The 23741-nt window shown below is 39.7% G+C and overlaps 4 protein-coding genes across 10 annotated transcripts in view; 2 read left to right on the forward strand and 2 right to left on the reverse strand.

The window, feature by feature from the left end:
- Positions 1-2558, forward strand: part of prkdc (protein kinase, DNA-activated, catalytic subunit) — a 31933-nt gene extending 29375 nt beyond the window's left edge. For all 4 annotated transcript variants that reach the window (XM_080305948.1, XM_026179402.2, XM_080305946.1 and 1 more), the window contains 7 exons: positions 20-112; positions 221-322; positions 431-502; positions 593-794; positions 1018-1206; positions 1751-1890; positions 2148-2558. In XM_080305948.1, coding sequence (XP_080162074.1) covers positions 20-112; positions 221-322; positions 431-502; positions 593-794; positions 1018-1206; positions 1751-1890; positions 2148-2352 — 1003 coding nt within the window. In that variant the 3' untranslated portion in view covers positions 2353-2558. The remainder of the gene's footprint in view (positions 1-19; positions 113-220; positions 323-430; positions 503-592; positions 795-1017; positions 1207-1750; positions 1891-2147) is intronic.
- A 1676-nt stretch (positions 2559-4234) lies between these two features.
- Positions 4235-14810, reverse strand: garem (GRB2 associated, regulator of MAPK1). Of its 2 annotated transcripts, none has more exons than XM_026180709.2 (6): positions 14287-14810; positions 12281-12421; positions 10889-11019; positions 7911-9098; positions 7475-7629; positions 4235-7343 (listed from the first exon to the last, which is right to left on the reverse strand). In XM_026180709.2, exons 1-6 carry the CDS (start codon positions 14405-14407, stop codon positions 6485-6487), a joined length of 2595 nt encoding a protein of 864 aa, XP_026036494.1. In that variant the 5' UTR covers positions 14408-14810; the 3' UTR covers positions 4235-6484. The 2 variants fall into 2 exon arrangements, with proteins under 2 accessions (XP_026036494.1, XP_026036493.1); XM_026180708.2 differs by having other exon boundaries at positions 4235-7346; positions 14287-14808.
- A 524-nt stretch (positions 14811-15334) lies between these two features.
- Positions 15335-20109, forward strand: ncf2 (neutrophil cytosolic factor 2). Of its 2 annotated transcripts, none has more exons than XM_026179864.2 (15): positions 15335-15616; positions 15820-15902; positions 16046-16154; positions 16294-16428; positions 16629-16736; positions 16948-17007; positions 17130-17173; positions 17896-18037; positions 18200-18265; positions 18420-18474; positions 18577-18620; positions 18710-18858; positions 18939-19050; positions 19205-19301; positions 19393-20109. In XM_026179864.2, exons 1-15 carry the CDS (start codon positions 15350-15352, stop codon positions 19482-19484), a joined length of 1563 nt encoding a protein of 520 aa, XP_026035649.2. In that variant the 5' UTR covers positions 15335-15349; the 3' UTR covers positions 19485-20109. The 2 variants fall into 2 exon arrangements, with proteins under 2 accessions (XP_026035649.2, XP_080162075.1); XM_080305949.1 differs by having other exon boundaries at positions 18200-18264; positions 18398-18474.
- Positions 20110-20153: 44 nt separating this feature from the next.
- On the reverse strand, positions 20154-23634 carry dph2 (diphthamide biosynthesis 2). Of its 2 annotated transcripts, XM_026179865.2 has the most exons (7): positions 23493-23634; positions 23075-23231; positions 22770-22882; positions 22215-22435; positions 21387-22076; positions 20915-21097; positions 20154-20792 (listed from the first exon to the last, which is right to left on the reverse strand). In XM_026179865.2, the coding sequence occupies exons 2-7, from the start codon at positions 23222-23224 to the stop codon at positions 20665-20667; spliced, it is 1485 nt and encodes a 494-aa protein (XP_026035650.1). In that variant the 5' UTR covers positions 23225-23231; positions 23493-23634; the 3' UTR covers positions 20154-20664. The 2 variants fall into 2 exon arrangements, with proteins under 2 accessions (XP_026035650.1, XP_080162076.1); XM_080305950.1 differs by having other exon boundaries at positions 23075-23594.
- Positions 23635-23741: the final 107 nt, after the last annotated feature.

The raw sequence follows: 23741 nt of genomic DNA on the forward strand, positions 1-23741 counted from the left end.
AAGCAAATTATGATTACAGAATTGGTCTGATTGAATGGATGGAAAACACCTGTACTCTAAAGGAGTTTGTGCTCAACACAATGACTGAGGAGGAGCAGCAGAGGGCAGGGAGGTACAGTATATTTATTCCACCCTAATGCCGTGGCCCTGTGTTTGGTGAAGAACATGAAGTTCATCTAGTGTGTGATGATATGATGGCAGTTGTGTCTTTGTTTTAAAGTTCCATGGATGAGTACAACGCCTGGCTCTCACGCTTTGCACCAGAAAACCGAAAAGACAAAAATCGTGTGAGCGCTGTTGCACTTTATGGTCTGGCCTATAAGTGAGTTACCTGAATTTTTACTCCTATGACACTGGGTTCAATAAATGCTCATAAAAAACAATTTGAATAATTTTAACAGACTTACACTTGCATTTCATTCTTTGCCAGGAAAGCAAAACGTGCCGATGCTGTCAACAACTTTATGAAAGTATTGCAGTGTGTGCCCAGCGATTTGCTGAAGTAAGTGGACTGCATGTATAGCATGACTGCTCGGGACATGGTAACACTTGCAGTAATAACCTTCATATTTTTCTTTGTTTTAAATTCTAGGAGAGCTTTTCTAAACATGTGCAACAGTCCGGAGGCCTTTCTGTCCCTGCGATCCCACTTCATTAGCTCTCACGCTTTGCTGTGCGTGAGTCACTGGATTCTTGGGATTGGAGATCGCCACCTCTCCAACTTCATGATAAATATGGAAACAGGGGGCATGATTGGCATTGACTTTGGGCATGCGTTTGGCTCATCCACACAGGTATATCCAGTGAAAGGAATGTTAACTCGCCTAAAGCAAAATGCCATAGAAGAGGCAATAAGTAATTTACACGTGATTGGGTTGGGAGAATTTATTGTCTGGTTTAGGTGTATGAATCTTACTGTCACCGCTGAGGTGACCGGCTGCATGAATGTGAAGCATGTCAGAAGGTGACCTACTGTACTGTTAATCTCTTTCTGTGCAATCCCGTATTTTCTCCCAGTTCCTCCCTGTGCCTGAGCTCATGCCTTTCCGGCTGACCCAACAGTTTGTGAATTTAATGCAACCCTTGAAGGAGTCCGGTTTGATCCAGAACATCATGGTTCATTCGTTGCGGGCCTACAGGGCTGAGCCAGACCTTCTGCTTAACACTATGGACGTGTTTGTCAAGGAACCCTCCCTGGACTGGAAGGTAACCATTGAATGAGTGGATAGATTTTGGATAATGTTTTCAATAGTGTTCATTGAGATTTTAATGCATCCATTTAGCCACAACTCTCTTAAGGTGTCGCCACATTATTCCAGTCAGGTTGAAGTCTGGACTTTTCTGGATTCGTTTCTTCCTCAGCCCTTCTCTTGAAGATTTGGGTCTGTGCTTAGGATCATTTGACTCTAGAATACAGAGAAGTTCATGGTCGACTCAATGACTGCAAAGTGCCCAAGTCCTGTGTTGTATCCAAAGCAAGTTCAAATCATCACCCCTCGACTTTGCAGACAGCACATGCTGAATTTTGGATACGGATCAAGATTGTATTATATACAACATGTGGCATGTTCTGTTTTCATTTGTGGCTCTTGGCCATTGTATAGTCTATTGTTGTTTTACAGTTTTTGTTTGTGAAATTGAATTAATTTAATTTCCCCCAATAAAATGTTGCTTGCTGTTGCACATTAAAGACTTTTAATCTGTTTTTCAAATTACGATACAAAAAAGTTGTGTTATTGTTATCATGCAGAACTTTGAGATGAAACAACTGAGGAAAGGAGGCACATGGACAGAGACTGTGAACACCAAAGAAATCAACTGGTATCCCTTGCAGAAGGTTAACTTTGCCAAGAGAAAACTGGATGGAGCTAATCCAGCTGCTATAACCAGGTAGATCATCAAATCATATTATGAAACGTCTAATAGGATTTAATTAACGTTCTATGCTAGTACAACCCTCTGTTTTTGACATCCATAATGATGGAAATTCCCAGTACTCAACTAATGGTAACATTTTACTGAGTGTGTTGATTCATATTAGGGGTCATATCTGAAATCAGAAACCTTTATAATACAATTCAGTCACTGTTTTGTTATTCTCCAGCTTGTCTTGTTTTTGACTTGATGTTTTGGGTTTATTTTGTCAGTGAGGAGCTGAAGCTGGGTTTTGAGAAGGATGGTGCCTTCCCGGGGATGCAGTCGGTGGCTCTGGGCACTAAGGAGCACAACATTCGTGCTAGACTTCCAGCCGAAGGCCTGTCAGTGGAGAATCAGGTGGACTGTCTGCTAGACCAGGCCATGGATCCAAATGTGCTTTGCAGAGTTTGGGTGGGCTGGGAACCGTGGATTTGAGTCATTCAAAATAAATCACACGTTTAGAAAATGTATGCAAATGATTTTTAGGGCCTGAAAGAATCCTTTGATGTCAAATATGTTCTCTAATGCAGTTGTGGAAAACCTTTATATGCGTCTTGTTCTTTTTTTTGCCAATTTGCTTGGCAAAATTGTATGACGTTTGGAACAAAAGGAAGAAATAAAATTCTGTGGAAAGTGTGAAATCTGTAACTAATTTATAACTATACACTACGGCATTTATATAGTAATATTTTATTATGAATTCAGCCATGTAGTTATAATTCAGTTGCACAGGGCAGGTAATCAGAAAACTTTCCCATTAAGAACGGGAATTAATCAGATTAGAGATTTGACAGTTGAACGGGATAACTGATGATCACCCATTAGTTACTAATGGTAACTAATACCAGTCAAGTACCAGTCCAATCAAATTAGTTTCCTTAGAGCATTAGCCATTTTTTAAACAAGTTGCTGTGTTGACATCAAGACAAATGCTCCATACAAAACCTGGTGGAGTCAGGAAGGAGGCAGCAAATGGCAGGAACGGCTAACAATGCAACAAATAAGCACAAGTTGGCATCACAGGCCTAGTCATTGTTCATATGCAGTTGTTTTAAAAGTCGAGCTTGCCCAATTTGACCAAGTGTGTGTCTTTAGAGTGAGGTAATAAAACATGTTGGTAACAGTAGACACATAATTACATGAAAAATAGGCAAAACCTTTAAAATCTGCATTTATGTACACTTATTTTAAAAACCGGATGCTGCACAGTGCACCAGCAACTGAAGAAAACAGGCATATCTGCTCTTTCATAACCTCTATTGAAATCGTTTATATGGATAAGGCTTGTGCAAAGTATTTTCAATAAATCACACTTACTTAAAGACATTCAAATTTAATCAAAGCTTTAAAAGTATGTGGTTTAGAATATGTAAACCTAAATCACATGTTGATAAAAAGCAGAACTTACGAAACCTTTGATCTGCGGCATGTCAGCCTGCTTAATGTACAACCGGAAAGTGCAAGACAGCAGAAGTAACGAAACAGCAAACTGTTGATAAAGGTGCTGAACACCTGATGCAATTTGCTGTCTCACTTCCTTTTTGCAGCATTTGACATGCGCCTGTATTCAATTTGCTATTCTATAAAAGATGCAGATAACATACACTCAATATCGATTACTAAAAATAACCAGTTAATCAGTTACTTATTGTCTCTATTAATTCTTTAGTCATCTCAAATTTTGCCTGAGAAATGACCCAAATTATAAATAATTGTCTATCAGCTGAACAAATCATCAGTCGCACTGGAAAAGAGCAAAATAATGTTAGAAATAAATAAACCAGGTGAGTTTTCTAACTGGAAGTTATTCACTGAATCCAGAGACGACTAAAATGAATTCTGACGTGAATTTTGGGGGAAAATGACCCAAGGTGGTAAATTTCAGATGGCTACTCTTCTAAACTGTTGATGAATTGAACTGGAACAAGCTGTAATTTTATGACGTATGAAATTCAAATTTTAAATCCTCGAATGTCTCCCTGTCCTTTTAGCCTCTGCTCTGACTTTGCAACTTTAACATAGACATGGAGCCAAGTGGTGAAACCACCATATGTCACAATATTCTGGGGAATTGATGAAACTCATGTTTCTCCATGTCACAGCATAGACACGTATTTCCCTGGACAGGCAGGCACGCCTTAAAATAATTATTTTGTGAATTATCAATGAATGAAGACTGACTTACACATAAAGCTCTTGCTGTATATCATATAGATTGCGTTAATCGCTCAAACTTTGTGATCAGTAGTAAAATGGTCATGCTCGTTACTACTATGAAGCCTACTACTGTTACTTGACCAAGAAGAAAAACACGAGCACCAGTTAATCCATGTTTAATAGATGATACAATGCAAAAGGGGAAACAGGGAAAACAAGAGTTAAAATGAAAAACAAATGTTCAGAACTCAACTTGTAAGTAATGATGTCAAACCCAGTGTCACAGTTATTTACCTTCTTTTTGTACAAAAAATTGCAACAGTTCATGTAGGCAGTGATCCAGAGCTGAGTGTGTTACCAACGCAGAATGAGCTTTGGTTCCGAGTGCTTCACAACGTTGGATTAGTCGGACACGGCTAGATGTTGGAGTGTTTTCACAGTTCATTGAATAATTGCAGAATTCTTCAATTTAAATTGGCTAATGGTTTTTGAATTATTTCTTTGGCATGCATTTTTTATAAATGAACACTGTGGCATTTTCAATACGCTTAATAATACCCTATAATACTCCACTGCTTTGCATTTCCTTTCCGTGGTCACTTTGGAGTGCCATGGCTATTGCATAAGACATTATGCTATGTAATAAGTTTCCAGGGACAGAAATCATTCTCCATAAAAACAGCGATACTGACACTAACTTAAAAGGAAATACAGCTTATTAACATTATCTTTTGGTCAGTGTCCATGGAGTGCGAAAGAGATTCGTAGGTATTTTCCCCCCGTGACCGAGTGTTATTTTACTGCATGAAGTTAGAAACCCGAGTAGAACCCACATTTTACAGAATAAAAAAAAAACAAAACAGAAATTTGAACATAAGCTTTTTCTCAATAAAAAATAATCTCAACATTAGTAATCATTTCAATAAAAAAAATTTATATTTAATTTGCACCTACATACAAAATAAAAAAAATATCAAGTAAAATATGTAACACCCCACTGTAAAAAAGAGAAAAAAAACTGTTGGGTGGGGGGGAAACAAAACAACAGCTATTGGCCAACAGACCAGACCCGAGTTGTACAAAAGCTGTGACTGCTGAGGCACCTTCATGTGTCAGCCATAAGAATGGTCTGACAATAACTCTCCTGCATATTTTGCATCATGTTAAATTACTGCATAAATAACTCAATTCTGAATCAAGGGTATTTTTTAAAAAAGTTACCAATACAAACAAATATTTCATTGTAGTTTATCATTTTCAAGTTTAGCCTACATGCTTCCGTGGTCTGGAGAAACTCCAGTTGTTAGTGTATACTCTCTGACAAAAAGAAAATGTTACGTCAAAATATCAAATGGTTTAAGGTCTCTGGGTTAAGGCGCAAAAAACTATTACTTCTGTCTCGCAAGTATTGTAGGTAACACTTACCAATACATACAGTGGAAACAAATGAGTACCCTTGCAATTAAAAAAATGTAGTGCATTCATTCTCTACATAAACAATCTCATCAATTATATTTAATGACCTCAACTGCTATATTTAATCTGAAATCTACCAAAGTGCATGATGCATTTAATTTTTCATTTATATTGGACGCCAAGATCTGTTGGCGCTTTTGGTTATCTCCATGTGAGTTTAAAAGAAAGGACAGAATTTGGTTAGATGTAACCAATTTCTTTTCAGGCTTAAATAACCCAAAGTGACATTTAGCTGAGACATTTTAGGTTACAATAAGCAGTGTTTAACTTCAGGCACACACAAAAAAGAGCTCTTGCATAGGAAGTGTCACCTTTAAACCCTACTGCAGATAATGACTTAGCGTAGCTAACTGTTATTAGCACAGTTATATTAAGGGGATGCAAATTCTGAGGGAAAACAGAACCCTGTCATGCAGTAATTAATTTTCCAAAGTTAACTATCTCCTGTCACCTGATACCAAACTGGGTTTTCTGTAATTATTGGCAGTTGGCTCTACTATATATATATTTCAAATATTTTCTAGTTCGTGCTCTTTTAAACATTTAGCTATTCGCAGCAAAATTCTGTGACACTCTCCTTTTACAAAAGACAATATTGTCTTCATATAGCTCTCACATTAAAACGATTATGTGGATTTCTTTCAATTCCCTGGCTTAAATTAGTATCTGTGTAATGACACGAATAGGTCGTGGGTGTAAAAGTAAGCAGTTGACATGTAAATGTCTTTGTGAAAGTGCCAAATGATTCCATTCAGTTAGCAAATAGGAGTCATAGACTTTAAGTGGGCATTACCCACTTGTCTTCCCCACCATGTAGTAACAAGAAATAAGTTCATACTATACAAAAAGAAACTCTTTGTGGCTTGATGTGCATAGCATACATACTGAAGGCATGATGTTCTCAGCTTTACAGGAGTTTTTAAGTTACATACTGTTATATCTTGGGTCTCCACCCATTTATGAACTGCATGAGTTTCTTCACCTGCAGTTTGCTTAGCTTGAAGTCCTCAGACAAAATCTCCTCGGTGAGCTGCAGGAGTAGATTCCCATCAATTTTTTCAGACACGAAAAGAGAAACAATGTCATCTGGCAGGCCGATAAATTTCAGACATTTGGAGACCTCTTCAATTGAAAGGCCAGCCAAGCTCGATGGTGGCTGCCACTGTGTAGTGTGAGACAAGGATGGACAGTTAACAGTTGGAGTGTTAGAGATGGAGTGTATCTCTTTTGTTCCCTGCTCATGTTGAGCAAGTGAGGAATATAAAGTTTCCGGCTTACTGTCACAGACTGACTCTGACAGCACATCTGTGCACTTCTTTATGGCATTTGATTTTGGTGTTCTTGGTGGCAAGATCGGGCAGGAGAGGCTCTGCTTAGTGTTAGATGCATCTATGAGCTTGTCACTGTACATTTCTGAATTGCAGCTTGAAGATTTGTTGCAGAAAGGACTCAGAGATGCTTTCGGCAAGTTAAAGTCCTTACTGCGGTGTGCATACTCTCGGCCATCAAAGTCAACAAGGCTGGTTGTACAGGTTTTTGGAGTGCTTGGGGTTCTCTTTCTGGGGTAGCTGTAGTAACTTCGACAGGTTGTAGGCAGAAACTCGTCCATGCAATGCGAATCCCCTCCACTGAAATTATTTGGCCAAGACAACCGCGATAAAACTCCATCTAACGGTGAGCTACTACATGGCGAAACAGCCTTCGGTTCAGTGCTGATGGAATTAGCCCAGCTGCAAGGGTAGCACACATGGCTTTGCTCTTGTGGGTCAGTTCCTTCTTGCTCACATGTTCCACTGCTAATGGAAAAATAGTAGATTAATTTATAGCATAAGAATAGCCTCATACATGTAAACATAGAAAGGTACAAAACTTGATATCTTACAGCATTTGTTTTGAGAATGTGGGTGAAAATTTAAATTCTTACATGTTGTGGAGACCAGAAGAATAATAGGAGAGGGTTGGACTTGGAGACCGAGTTTCTTGCTGCCGTGGCTTCAAAAGGACAGGCACTGATGGTATCTGTTTCAGGCCTCGTGGTGGGATTGGTGGTGCATTCAAAAGACGACATTCTTCCTTCACCTAGGATGAAAAGAGTTTGTGTTGAAACAGTAACTAAAGCTTATGTTCTTACATTACAGTCATTCTTCAAAGAACCCTCAGGTTCAGCTTTTTATCTGCAACAGCCAATCAAACTTGTTGTTTTCAAGTAGTTTTATTTATTAATTTACTGCATAGTAGCTACTCATGCTGGCTTTTGCTGTAGTATTAAAATACATTTGTTGTGAGCACGGACGCCATCAAATCAACTAACACTCCAATCCTAAGACCGAAAACTCTAAAGTACAATAGATTATACTCACAGCTTCAGACTTTGGTGGGACTGGTGGAGGAGCAAGAGGCACATCAGAGCTGGTTATGGCTCCCAGAGGACAAGTGACTGGGTTTGTCAGTGCAGCTGTTGTGGCACAGTCACTGTTGAGGCCTCTGATTCCTTCGCTTTGAGAGGGTTTTGGAATCTGACTTCTCAAGTGATCCAACCACAGCTCCTCATAGGGAACATCCAGCTTGTTGAGGGTTGGTTGTGGGTTTGTGCAGTCCAACAGCTCTGGGAAAAAGTGTTCATTCTCTTCTGAAGGATGACTATCAGAAGGCATAAGAGCCCAATCTCCGCATGGCATACAACCCTGCAAGTTGACCTCACTGTTACCGTGCAGGTTGCTGCCATACACACACACAGACAGTCGGTGGAAGGACTGGGTGAGTTCATCTCGGGCGTAAGTCAAAGAGCTGGGAATTTGCATATGATTGGGACAGCCGCTTGAACTCCCGCTTCCTCCACTGCTACAACTACCATTGCCACTGCTTTTTTTGGGGCTTTTGCCATCTTCATTCCAGTCTGTTCGTACGTCCCGGACAGCACGAGAATAGTCATCGATATCAAACTGCTCCTGGCAGAACGCAAACCAGCGATGCACCATAGTATCTAACCACAACTCTCCTTGCAGCAATTCTTCTGGAACAATAAATCGTGGCATGGCTATATGAAACGGAAAATGGATAGGGATAATTTTATTGCTTCGCAGAATGCAGCACACAACCACTGTTTTCGTCTGAATGTTGACCAATTTGTACCGATGACCCTCCCTAATGAGGTGGAGGTCATACTGGTTGCGGGGTGGGGTGCTGGGTACTGTCACATTGACCGGGAGACGGGTTTTCTCCACGATGTTCCTGATGTTGTGCTCCCCGTCTTGCATCTGAAGCTCAAGTGGACTGCAGGTACTGAACCTGCCTTTGCACTGGAACGGCAGGCTGATGCTCTCATTGGTGCGATGGTTCATGCAAATCAAGCAAGGCATCTTGCCTCGACCGATCTTACTGATGGAGTTCAGCTTTCCAATCTTCTTAAAAATGGTGTTGAATCTTGATTTTTCTTTGAAGCTTTTGGCATAAAGGATCTCAGCTTGGCCCATTAACGTCAGTTCATCACCAGTGTTTAGTGTTATGTTGTAAACCTCTGTGTCTTCATTGCATTCCCCTGAAGCCATCTATGAAAACATTACATACATGAATTTCGATATACGCAATGAAATGAATCTATTTTACCAACCTTAACTTGGAAAATTTTAAACTTTAACTGGAAATCTACAGTTATGAAATACTCTTGGTGGAAGTGTTTAGAATTATAGCTACAGTGGGGCAAAAAAGTATTTAGTCAGCCACCGATTGTGCAAGTTCCCCCACCTAAAATGATGACAGAGGTCAGTAATTTGCACCAGAGGTACACTTCAACTGTGAGAGACAGAATGTGAAAAAAAAAATCCATGAATCCACATGGTAGGATTTGTAAAGAATTTATTCGTAAATCAGGGTGGAAAATAAGTATTTGGTCATCTCAAACAAGGAAAATCTCTGGCTCTCACAGACCTGTAACGTCTTCTGTAAGAAGCTTTTCTGTCCCCCACTCGTTACCTGTATGAATGGCACCTGTTTGAACTCATCATCTGTATAAAAGACACCTGTCCACAGCCTCAAACAGTCAGACTCCAAACTCCGCCATGGCCAAGACCAAAGAGATTTCGAAGGACTCCAGTAAAAGTATTGTAGACCTGCACCAGACTGGGAAGAGTGAATCTACAATAGGCAAGCAGCTTGGTGTGAAAAAATCAACTGTGGGAGCAATCATCAGAAAATGGAAGACATACAAGACCACTGATAATCTCCCTCGATCTGGGGCTCCACGCAAGATCTCATCCCGTGGGGTCAAAATGATCATGAGAACGGTGAGCAAAGATCCCAGAACCACACGGGGGGACCTGGTGAATGACCTGCAGAGAGCTGGGACCAAAGTAACAAAGGTCACCATCAGTAACACACTACAACGGCAGGGAATCAAATCCTGCAGTGCCAGACGTGTTCCGCTGCTGAAGCCAGTGCATGTCCAGGCCCGTCTGAAGTTTGCCAGAGAGCACATGGATGATACAGCAGAGGATTGGGAGAATGTCATGTGGTCAGATGAAACCAAAGTAGAACTTTTTGGTATAAACTCAACTCGTCGTGTTTGGAGGAAGAAGAATACTGAGTTGCATCCCAAGAACACCATACCTACTGTGAAGCATGGGCGTGGAAACATCATGCTATGGGGCTGTTTTTCTGCCAAGGGGACAGGACGACTGATCCGTGTTAAGGACAGAATGAATGGGGCCATGTATCGTGAGATTTTGAGCCAAAACCTCCTTCCATCAGTGAGAACTTTGAAGATGAAACGAGGCTGGGTCTTCCAACATGACAATGATCCAAAACACACCGCCCGGGCAACAAAGGAGTAAGAAGCATTTGAAAGTCCTGGAGTGGCCTAGCCAGTCTCCAGACCTCAACCCCATAGAAAATCTGTGGCGGGAGTTGAAAGTCCGGCGACAGCCCCAAAACATCACTGCTCTCGAGAAGATCTGCATGGAGGAATGGGCCAAAATACCAGCTACTGTGTGTGCAAACCTGGTAAAGACCTATAGTAAACTTTTGACCTCTGTTATTGCCAACAAAGGTTATGTTACAAAGTATTGAGTTGTATTTTTGTTATTGACCAAATACTTATTTTCCACCCTGATTTACGAATAAATTCTTTACAAATCCTACCATGTGAATTCATGGATTTTTTTTTCACATTCTGTCTCTCACAGTTGAAGTGTACCTCTGGTGCAAATTACTGACCTCTGTCATCATTTTAGGTGGGGGGACTTGCACAATCGGTGGCTGACTAAATACTTTTTTGCCCCACTGTATATATTATTATATTATATTCATAAATGTCACATAAAAATAGATGGATTAAATGTACCTTAACATTGAAAATGATTTCCTCCATAACATATACCCTTTCAGGGAAAGCTTTGGCCACTTCCTCCACGCTGTTGTAGTACTGCACAGGCTCTTTGACATCTCTGTCCTGCTCAAGCAGCTTGAACTGACCTACGAAAAGATGGAAAAGACACGTCAATGGTGTTTTGCATCAACACAGACTTACAACTATAAAATCACATAATTTATTTTTGCCTTATATATTTTAGTGAATAATTCTTCAGTTTAGGCAAAGATGCATCATCAAATATCATATTTGATATCTGACAATGCGCAACATATAAATACTGTAAAGTACTTTCAATGCTCGGATAGAGTAGAAATGCGCTTTATAAGAACTACCGTAAATGTCGGGCTATAAGCCGCTACTTTTTGCACAAGCTTTGAACCCTGCGGCTTTTAGTCAGGTGCGGCTTTTCTATGGATTGTCCGTGATTTTTGTCATATCGTAAGACGATTTGTTTTGTGTGTTCCGCTGTTGTACGGCACTACGTTGCCTGGCGGAAGGATCGGGGTTCAAGAGTGGTATGTTAGTCACATGTCCGTCCGCCAGGCAACGTAGTGCCGTACGAAGTAGCGCGAAAAACAAACTTCAAAGTAGCGCTACGCGTTCAGCGGGAGTCGTGGATGATGAGCGGCGATAAACTTGCAAGTTATGCCCAAAAAGCAAGTTATGCCCAACTCCACCGGTGGATTCTGACAGCGTGGAAAAGTGTGAAAACATCCACGATCACCAACGGATTTTGAAGGGCTGGACTGCTGCATGATGGAGAGGAGGACACCGCCACGGCCCTTCTGAGGGTGTTCGACTCTGACACTGACAATGAGGATTTCTTTGGTTTTGAAAGTGACAACGAAGGAGAGAAGAAGAGTGGATGACGAAGCCACCCTGAGCCTGTTTGTATCCGACACTGGAGAAGAGGACTTTGGTGGTTTTAGTGCGCAGGAAGAAGAGAAAGATGGTGGTGAATGACTGACTTTTCTTCTTGTTAAAGCTGTGTCACTGCACCTGAGCCTAAAAGGTAGGCCGAATCTATTGTTCTGGTGTGCTGTAGGTTATTGTTATGTACTACATGTGCAAATATGTACCCATAACTTGTTTTTCAAAATATTAATAAAAGTGATGTCTCCAAACAGCCATCTCTTTCCTGACAATTCCCTTTGTGCATATTCTCTTACATATGATAAGTCAACATTGAAACACCTGCGGCTTTTGGTCAGGTGCGGCTAATGTATGTACAAAACAGGATTTTCCCCTGATTTTAGCTTGTGCGGCTAATATTTAGGTGCGCTTTGTAGTCCGGGAAATACGGTAGTCCATTTACCATTTACAAGACAAACTAAATAAGCATAGACTGTGGCTGCATCTCACCTTCATAGTGAACTGGGATCTCTATTTTGGGCCCAATGACATAATGTCCCTCCTCCAGACTGTGAGCAGTAATAGTCGTCCACTGACGACAGGAATGAATCAAGAGGTAGTCATTGTCTCTGAGCCCTTCAACCAGCTGACCTACAGAAAGAAAAAAAAAAAACCCACACTATTTACAGAGCAGAAAACAGCATAATTTGCATAATTACAACTTTAAATTAACCGCAAAGTAAGCACTGAACCATCCAGCAACAAAACATCTAAAACAAAAAATGTTTATATATGTTTTTACCAGGTGGTGTCTTGGATGTGGGTCATGAGAGAACTATTGAACCTTAATAACTCAGAGAACAGGCCATTCTATTAAATATCACTTTGAGAAACACCACTGCTTTCATACCACTCTTTAGCCATACAGTCTGCTCCATTCAAACTGAGGCATTGGATTACCAAGCACATTTAAAGTCACTATGGATTAGGCCATTAGTCAATGACTAATGGCCTAATCCATACCTCTCTAAAAAGCATGCTCTATCATTCAAAGTACAATACACCACTTTAGTTCTCCAGAAAAGGCCAGGCATGTGTCAGGGAGATGGAGAAAATTATTCAAATTATTAATGATACATAATAGCAAAGTGCAGGGCACAGTCAGCATGTTTATTTTCAGGCATACTGAGGGTAACATAGTTTTAAAGATGCACTTTCAGACCCAGGACTGTATCAGAATCAGTATTATTTAAGTATTCTGATTCTGATAAAGATACACGTTCAGACCCAGGATTGCATTAACATATAGTTTAGTTAGAGGGATAGTAACAGTACTGTGCAAAAGTCTTGAGCCCCCACTCATTTCTTTATTTTAGTAGGAAAATGGGAAATGGCTGCAATATGTGCAAACATACATGGAAATACAGGCTATAAGGCAAGTGCAGAGTTTGTACAACTCTAACAAAATTGAAAGTCAATATTTTATTTGACCACCTTTGTTCTTTAACACGGCCTAAACTCTAAGGCAGCCTTCTTGTAATTTCTTTACACCAGTTGCTGCAGTTCAGCCTCCACCCTATTTAACAGGTGGCTGTAGTCACTCCTGACTTTCTCTGTACATACTCACAATGCTCTGAACCAAACATTTCTAAATTGCATTCACTGCTCCATCAGACCTGATGCTACTGATTTTCAGTCAGGTTCTTGGTTAATTTGGTATTTTTTTGTGGACTCAACAAAATAAATGGGAATCGGAGTGTATACACAACACTGGCTGGTCCCTTTAAACGATCCCTTTAAATTAGGTACTTTTTTGTCCTTGAAGAAAATGGTCAGATACAAGACCTAGAAAAACCTTGAAAAACCTTCAGAAAACCTGGAGAACTATTGCTCACGACCACTTCAGAAAATGCAAATCTGGCAACTTCTAAGCAAATTATGAAGAAATTAGTGGTGGCTAAATACTTTTGCACAGCACCATAACATTATCATGTCTTAATTCTTAAAAACAAATAAACAAATACTTGTCTTTTTGTAACCAAAATGAAGACAATGATGCTTCTCAGCTTAAACAGAGCAACTAGGTTACGATTTAGTTATAAGATTGGCATTGTGACTCAGCCTGCAACAATACATCTATATATTTAAAAAAAAAAAGGCTTTCCAATGGTGGAGCTAGACAGTATGTGGTACAACTCATCAGTCGTTGCAATACAGTTTTTACTAAACCTGAAATAACTTCATTATAATGATGACTATAGGGTTTACACGTTTAATACCAAAAAAGGTGAGATGTGCACAACGGATGCAAAGGTATTACCAAAAATAAACCAAAAGAAAAGAGAGAATAAGAAAACGCTTATTTTGTAATGTAAACTAGATCACGCTGTTGAGAAACGGTAAGTCACACTGCTAAACTCAATCGCAAAGATTTGTTACAGCTTAAGTTTGCCTTTGCTGCTAGCTAGCAGCTAACAAGCGCTGCGCTGATGGCGTGAAAAGGTAAAGTTACTTGCCGTTATCCAGCTTGACAATTTGAGGCAACTTATAATTACTGACGAGTTGATCTAATGGTAAGGACGTAGTACTCCATGTAACTTCTTTTAAATTGTTGTACAACATTGATCCAAGGTCCATTTTGTTAGATTACATTAGCCAACAAGAGCTAGCTACGTGTAAACACGGTCACAAAAGGCTACACTAAGCTAACGCACTAAATAATGTAGCGACTCTCCGTCCGCGGTGTCACATCACGCATGGCGTGTTTCTTAATAATCTTCGCATTTTTTCCTTTAAATTTGCCTACGTATCATAAAGAGTCGTTGTCTGATAATGTAGCAGAGCCATGTTTGTTTAACTACCGATGGGGCCAGCGCTAGTTTGGATCAGCCGGAGAGAGGCAGCGCGCAAGTCGCTCTGCTGTGATTGGTGGAGAGAGCCAGCGTAGGTGGGCTTAGGCGGTAGAGAACCAACCACAAAGCAAGGAAGCTGGAATAGTTTTCTTCTGAAGGTAAAGAATACATACTTTGGTAAACAACAGAAGAAAACCCATCAATACAACTGATTTCATTTACAATACAAGTGAATTAATAAAGCTGTGCTAGAGTGCAAAGCTTGTACTAGTAGGTCACTATCGTTTTTAAAAACATTAAGCCGGAAGTTGTAGTTGTTTCTGATAACTAAAAGACAACAAAAAGAATACCAACTGCCTGTTTCAAAGTGTTTTTACCTGGTGCTGCAAATCGTGATTCAATAAATAAATAAACAAATAAATATATAACCCTATTACTTTCAGTCTTTCTTCTTATCTTATCCTTGTTTAATGACACATCATTAAGTTGTTCTTGTGCAATCACATTCCCTACACCCTGTCTGTCAACATTCCTGGTAGAGGAAATCTATGGCTAAACATCACACGTATGACATATCTGGTGATGGGAAAGTATAACAAAATCAGATTAGCTTTATTTAAACACCAAACACAAATAATGAATTGTCATGTAACATCACATTGGGAAAAAGGGGACAACCCTTTAGCTTTAAGACCTGGTGGTAATGTGTTATTTATATACACCAACAATGACTTTCATCACACTTCCTCTTCTCAATGGTACAAATCAGAGGAACTTCCTTACTGTGGTCTATAGCTCAGTATACTCCAAACCTGCCAACATGTCTTTTGTGGACACTCTGCGCCAGTGGGATGAGGCGGTAACTTGCGTCAACAGACAAGATTTCTCCAAAGCACTTGAGATTTTCTTGGGTATTCAGGAACCAAACTCCAAAATTTATTTTGACATTGGCTGTCTCCATCTTCTTGACCAAGACTTTGATGCTGCTGAAAAGGTATGTCTGATCTGCAGGCTGAAGCATAAACACACAAATATTAACAGCTGTCGTATCAGCAAATTAGTCCAAACAAGAAACTCTTTTGATAGTTGCTGAAATACAATTCTCCGATATGCTGCCTGAAAGCGCAAGTCACTGAGAAAGGAGAAGTAGACCTTACCATGTTTTCTAGAGGAAGTGACAGTTTCTTTGTTTCTCAGGCGTTTGATTGCAGCATACGCAAGGATGAACATTTGGCCATTGCCTTCTTTCAAAGAGGAATCACTTTTTACAAAAAGAAGAGGCAAGACACACCTGTCTTTTTTCTTTCTTTCTTTTTTTTTTAAAAAAGGACCATATTTTTTTTTAATGTTTAATGTTGTGATTTAAAAATGCTTAATAGTATATCATATGCAAATGTTTTAACTTTATTGTCTCTACATAAAGGTATGAGGAGAGTTTAGCGGACTTCCAGAAAACCTTTAAAACACTCAGGGGCAACCAGCTGATAGATTACAAAGCGCTTGGTCTCAGATACATACTATATGCTTGTGATGTGAGTATTCTTGATTCTATTATTAATCCTGAACATTACACCTAAATAATTCATTTGATGTTATGAGCTGTTCATTCATAATACAACTTAGCATTCTTTTTTCCTGGCCAAGGACACAAGCTTAACAATGTCTCCACAGGTTCTCCACAATATGGCCCTGGTTGAAGCTGAGCTGGGTAACTGGGAAAAGGCCCAGGAACACCTCACGAAGGCTCTTAACTACAAGACAGAGGCCAGGTTTAATATCATCGACAAAGCTCTGCAATCAATCCTAGTGAGTTGTGATACAATCACTTTTGTCAACCCATTTAAATGTGATTATATTTATGATATCAAATGTAGTAGTTTCTTCATTCCATTAACCTATATTTGGTAAGTTGATATGGTTTATTCTAATTTTGCTTTAAATCAGGTGACAGGATAATGATATGCACATGACTTTAAGTGTCACTCACACTGAAATTTCACCAACAGAAGCAGAAACTTTTCAAACTGGTCGAGTTCCAATCAAAAGAGATGTTTAAACCAAATAAGCACTATGTTGCAGAGCTGGAGAAGAAAGACTACCTGGGCAAAGCAAAGGTGACTCATTACCCAGCCTGTTTTATCTAATCTAGTGTGATTATAAAGTTATCAAAAGTCAGCATCTCTACACACACACACACACACACACACACACACACACACACACACACACACACACACACACGCATATATATATATATATAAATATATAGAGGAGAAATTATTGTTGAGTGATATCTATAAGCCACTTTCCCCCCGTTATCATCAGGTCGTTGCCTCTGTTGTTCCTCAAGATGAGTTCTCTGGATTTGCCCCATTGCAGCCTCAGGTGACACGCTGGCTTTTATTGGCTATAAAAACTTTACAGTTTGATGATAGACTGAACCTTTACATACCCCTGTGTGTTGCCATGTCTGTGATGGACTGTGTTTTTTTTTTTTTATTTGATAGGTACAAGATGGTCCAACTCGTCCAAAAGAGCCTGAGGTTCTGAGGTATGATAGTCACTTTGGATCCATGCCGATTTGAAACTCTTTAAACAGAAATGATTTTAGTATTTAATGATGTTGTAGGTGGCAAGTTTTTGTGATATGTGGATTCGCCACTATACATGTTTACAACGTACAAATACAAAATGTGGGAAAGCATGAGACATATCTATGAAACTGTGCTTTCCACAAAGAGAAAAATGGGACTCAGAGTGTAGGTTTAATAATTAAAACCTGAAAATAGACATGTACCGTTACACAGAATAGTGGCAACTTTAACCTTTGTGTCTTATGTCTCTTCAATTTCACTTCAATTCCATTCAGTTTTACACAACAACAGTCGCCTCAATGTGTTTTATATTGTAAGGTAGACCCTACAACAATACATACAGAGAAAAACCCACCAATCATATGACCCCCTATGAACAAGCACTCTGGCGACAGTGGGAAGGAAAAACTCCCTTTTAACTGGAAGAAACCTCCGGCAGAACCAGGCTCAGGGAGGGGCGGGGTGAGAGAAGGAAGACAGGATAAAAGACGTGCTGTGGAAGAGAGCCAGAGATTCATAACAAGTATGATTCAGTGCAGAGAGGTGCATTAACACATAGTTAGTGAGAAGAAGAAATACTCAATGCATCATGGGAATCCCCCAGCAGCCTACACCTATTGCAGCAAAACTAAGGGAGGATTCACTCTTGATGCTATGTGGACATTTCTTGTGTTTACAGGGTGTTGGAAGGAGAACCGCACACTGTGCTCTTTGAGTTTATTCCTGAGACCAGTGATGAGCTGGCTGTAGTGCCGGGCAATATTGTGTTTGTGTTGCAGAAGGGTGCTGACAACTGGGCAAATGTGGTCTTCAATGAAAGAGTAAGATCTCCACATCTGCCACTTATTGTACAAATTTTAACACCAGTACACTGTGTTGTTTTTATGCACTAAAGCCAGCATTCATATCATGTACTTTTATCACACAATTAATGCATTGCTGGTGTCTGCTGAGAGTAAACATGGCTGTGATGTCTTTCACAGAGGGGGCTTGTTCCTTACAACTATCTGGAACGTTTGGAAATCTCCTTAGCTTCTAACAAAAACAAGGTAAGCATTTATTTGTCATTATTCTCAATTGTTGGTGTCATAATCAATGACTCTGGTAATGTCAGCGCTTAAAACATTGTAGTTTCCTTTCCAAGCTTTTAAAATAACACAGTCTTTACTTTTCTTTATTTTGAATGGGAACAACTATAAACAGGGAATAACTCCGCCTCCAAGCCGACAGCCACCCACCAGACCTGAAAGGATACAAGGTTGGCTTTTCTGGTACAGGATACAAAAATTAAATGAGGATTTTCGAATGATATCTGAGCCTTATGTGAAAAATCTAATTTTCCATATTTTCTTTATGTAAGGTCTTACTCCAAGTGAAGTCACTAGTGGAAATCGTCAGCGACAGGTATGCCAACGCAAAGAAAATGAGAAGTACTGAGATGTTTAATTCTGGCTGTTATTTTAAGTTCTTTTATTTCCTCTCATCATTTCCAGGAAAAACAGTCCACAGACAATTCATGTATCGTCAAAGTGCATTTCAATTTCAACTTTGTCGTCTCAGTCCCGTGTGGGTCACCCTACACGATGCTGATTGAGAAAATCAGCAGGAAACTGAATCTTCCTTCTTCTGCAATCACCTTGAGGTAGAGTGCATAATTAAGAAAACAAGAATGTTTGGTATGCATTGTTTGTACTTACAACTGAATACCTTTACTGGGTTTAGTTTAACCTCTGAGGCAAGTGAACAAAGTGTAATCAGTGCCAACACAGAAATGGAGGAGCTGTGGAGCCGTGCCAGCGGTGGGCGTGTCACTTTGTGGTGTAACACCAAGGAGGTAAGAGAGCAACCATCTATTGCCATGTTATTGCTGTTGTTATAGTAACAACAGCAATATTCCCAGTATTAGCGATACTGACGTAGTTTTAGTATCTTTTTGTTTTTGCACTCCTGTTATAATTTCCGTCTACACTGATAACTGAATCTTTCAGGAGGAGATTCACCTGGTGGCACTTCACTCCTACGAGTCATCAAATCCCGAGGATCTGAATTTTCAGCAAGGGGATAAAATCAAACTGCTCTCTAAAAGTGAAGCTTCATTCTTTTATACGTCAAACATACAGAAACTCTACAATTTGATGGAATATATGATTCTAATTCACAATTTGTTCATCTTCAGTTAACCAAGACTGGTTGGAAGGGCAGTGTAACGGGAATACTGGGATATTCCCTGCATCCTTTGTGGAAGAAGTTCCTGCGAATGGCCAGTGATTTATGGCCAGGTTTGCTAATCTGTTATAAAAGCTGAAAACACTGATTAACAACTTTTCAAAAGTTGTTTGCTTTGGTGATAAAATGTGCCACTTCTTTTGATATACCAAGTCCAAATATGATGATTACAATAGCTGATTATAAATGCTTAAAATGTTACAATTTCCACTTATGTACATTATTTAAATGACTTTTAGTCAAAAATTTTAAGTCTGTATCTTTGCATTTATGTGGCTTCATATGAATTTCACCTTTCTTCATTATGTAACAATTTAAAAAGAGCACTATATAAAGACTTACTATCAAACTTTATATTAGAAAAAACATAAAAAAACAGGACTGCATTTATTTTGAGGTCATCCTGACAGGCCTGGTCCAGATATCACAGGTATGTAGGATGTTGCAGCATGGAGTCAGTTTCATTAATTCTCCAGAACATTATGTGTACAATGTTGTGCAAAAGTCTTAAGACACCCCTTATTTTTTCTATGGAGCCAGACTTTCTTGTAATTTCTTAAAGGGGTCTTCATTTTCCTAGTAAAATACAGAAATGAGGGGCGGCTCCACACTTTTGCACAACACTCTTATTTAACAATGTAAAGCAAATAAACACATGAAATGCAAAGGTTATATGCATTTTACTTATTTTGCTAAAGAAAATGAAAAATATGAACTGTGGGATATTTTAATACGTTCAGCAAATTGTTTTCTTTTCTTTGCAGTGTTACAATTTCCTTCTGCTATAAAGCTCAAACCCAGGGTCAGCGTAGAGGTCATAAGATTTGAAAAGTGCATTTTTATACTTAATACATTTCCACTTCATACAAGGCCAATTTCCTCCAAGTTGCGTGAATAATTTAAGATGAGTGGTCATCTGACACTTGGGCTATTTTTTTCTAACACTCAGAGATCAAAATACATTTCAGTCATTTCCTGGTTCAGAGTAACAACCTTTGGTCTGGTTATGATGTCATAATACTGTAATCACTGAATCACAGATTCCTATAATTTAAGTAATGCAGTATTAAAACTACCACCGCCTGGTACTGATGTTAATAAAAAAAACATTTAATAATCACTTTCTTCTTCCAGTAAATACAGCTTATATGCTATACATTTGGTACATTGATAGGTTATTTATTAATTTACCAAAGACATTGTGGATTATTGGTAAAAATGATCACGACGATGTTCCTTCCTCCTCGTAGGCTATAGCTATGCCTCTCCTGCCCTCTACTGCTTTCACCACAGGTGTCTCTCCCAGCTTCTGCTCTAAACCGATCCAGCTTCGACCTGCAAGAAAAGATGCTGGAAAAAAATAATAATAAAATGAATAAATAAACACTTGTAGTGTAATACAAGATATTCATAAGCGTCTACTTTTGTATAGGAATTCATGCATGTTGATTAGGTGGAGCACACTGTCATACCAGCTGAGTTTGTGTTTGCTACGGTCAGCGTCTGGTTCCTCAAGACCACAGAGGACCCATAGGCCGGCTCTGTAGGCTCACTGCTCAGGAGATTGTGGCTTCGCAGAGCACCAGTGATTAATGAAACGTCACTTTCATCCTCCTCGTCCTGCTGATCAGCCAAAGATACGTGACTCTGTCCACCTACAGCAAGTTTGGGAAGAAAAAGGTTAGACGTGGCAAAATGAAACTACATTACACTACTGATAACAGACATATAAACATTTCCTGAAGGGTAATGGCCGCATGTTTGATTTTGCAGATTTGCGTCTACTCTCTAGATTAAACCTGGGCTCTTTTGCTTGTTTGGAGAACACGTAAACCACTACACTACGAAGCCATATAGACAACACCATTAACATCCTTAACATTAATACAGAACTTTAAGAGAGTTCATTTAAGAAAAGCTGATGTGAAAAACTCCCAATCGCACCTGGCAGGAGATGTCGGAAGTCTGTGACATATTCCTCTGACCATTCCCTCTTCCTGTTGCAGGCCACCTCCATCTCAAACGGCGTCACTACAGGTTTTAAAAACCCCCTTGAGTCCAAAAGTGAGCTCTCTGGACATGCAATTAAAACAAAGATGTCAATTTCAAGAAAGTTTGCCAGTTTGGGTACGTTCAGCTTCCCCATGGCAAACATGTAGCTCTTCTTGCCAGCTCTCTTGATGGTCTCTTTCAGCTGCTCAATGATAGAGAGGTAATCGGCAACCCCCAGAGTCCCAACCAGGATGCCGACCACATTGGCATCCTTGGCCCTTTCTATAGCATAGTATCTCTTCATCAGAGCGCGGCTGATGCTTATAGACTCGACCTGCCCCTTCGCTGTCACAGGGTCAAAAGAGCAAAACGAGCACCGATTCCAAGTCATCATGAAGTTTCGCAGGGTCGCTCCCTCCTGGCCCACATAAAACATACTGCAGTCCGTGACGCTTAAACTGCTTTTCAAGGTGAACTGACGTCCAAACTGATAGATGACCTGGCCATCGTCTTGGTCAGAGAGACGGGCGTCATCATCTTGTCTTTTAATCTGCCCATGACTGTAACACTGCTCCCCTTCAACAACAATTTCAGATGCAACAAGGTTTGGATACTCTGGTGACAGTAGAGCCAAAAGACCATCTGAGGGAGGAAAAAAAATAAAAATGTATACTGGTAAATATCTGTGGACAGATGGGACGGATCGAAACACAAAAATCTGTGTTGAGACATAGTAATTCGAAGGATCACACAAACTTTTCAAGGTGACTGCAAACTTACTAATGGCATGAGCATAGTTGACATCATAGAGGATGATTATGTGACTGTGTCTGTCAGGGTAGAGTTCTCTGAAGGAGGAGGCACACTTCTCCACATCTACTGCTCTTTGCTCAAAGATGTATAACAAGGGCAGCCTTCTGGATGGGCTAAGGCAAGCACTGCCATAGTGCACAATGCAGTCAGCGCCAACGTGTTCTGCAGCGACCTCATCCACACAGCAACTGCACATGAGAGTTCAACAAAAGTGTTAAATAAGTTAACACCCTTACTAGATGAGGAATTTCCTTGCACACTGTTTTATATAACACCGAATGCTTCTTTTATATCAAAATAAAACTCCCAGTAAATATTCTCATGTACTGAAAAACAGAGCTGAGATTTTGAATCCAAAGTCTGACAGGTCTGGAGATGTTGACAAGTTTTTGTCAAAAATATCAGTGAATGCAACCTGCCACCAATTTTAAAACCCAACTTTACTTGATGACTCAAAACCATTAAAAAAACAGTGTTGCATGAGTGCATTAAAGCAATGATTTCTTAAATCTACTGTGTTACCTTCCATAGGATGTATCACCCAAAATGTATGACTTGGCATTAGTGTTTCTCTCGATCTCTTCTGCCACTGCAACTGAATCCACCAACAGCTCATCGGGAAACTGCAGAGCTACCTGCACACACGGCAACCAATGTAATAATAATTAATAAATAAAGTATAAATTAGGCACTGTTTTATATTTTTAAACTGCAGTTGCTTTTAATTAAAACAAGACATATTAAGAATATTTGGCTACTAGGCCATAAATGCTTTTGTAAACAAAGGTGAGTGACATCTAAGAAAGTAAAATGTTGCTCCTCCTTACCTTTTCAAACTGATGCTCACTGATGAAGTCGCAGGTTTTTTTAATCTGATAAAACTTTTCCAGGTCATCCGCAGGTGTGCTCGTCTTCACTGCAACTCCCACCACACGCTGAATTACAGTTTCCGAGCTGCTGCTAAACGCACCAGCCATGTCTGTGCTGTGAACCCGTAGAAATGCGTGTAGAAACACAGTAAACTGGATTCAGCAACCCAGATATTTTAAATGAAAATCTGACAGACGTTAACGAAAGTCATAACACTGAAAAACAGCACATAGTGCGGAAAATGTAGTTTAGCTGTCTGCTAGCTTAGCTGGAGCTAGATTCCCTATAGGTGTCCGCGGAGCCTCTAAACAAACTTAAGTGCTGTTTCTAATCTGTCAGGTTGTGTATTTGTAGGGCTACACAACGTATACTCACAACTCAGAGTCATGGAGTTACTTGTGGACTTATAAATGTTCACTTTACAGCTACACACGTGTCAATATGATACTCCATCCTTTCTGCTGAGGGAATGACTTCCGGGTCAAATGTTTTTCAAAATAAACTTCGCCTGGCACGATTAAGAAAATACTTTTTGTTTCGCTCGTCCGGTATTCACAACCTCATCAAAAATCTCTCTGCTATCACTCCTACAACTCTCAATTCTAGATGACTGAGTTGCAGACA

The sequence above is a fragment of the Astatotilapia calliptera genome, chromosome 9 (assembly GCF_964374335.1).
Source record: "Astatotilapia calliptera chromosome 9, fAstCal68.1, whole genome shotgun sequence".
Classification (NCBI taxonomy): Eukaryota; Metazoa; Chordata; class Actinopteri; order Cichliformes; family Cichlidae; genus Astatotilapia; species Astatotilapia calliptera.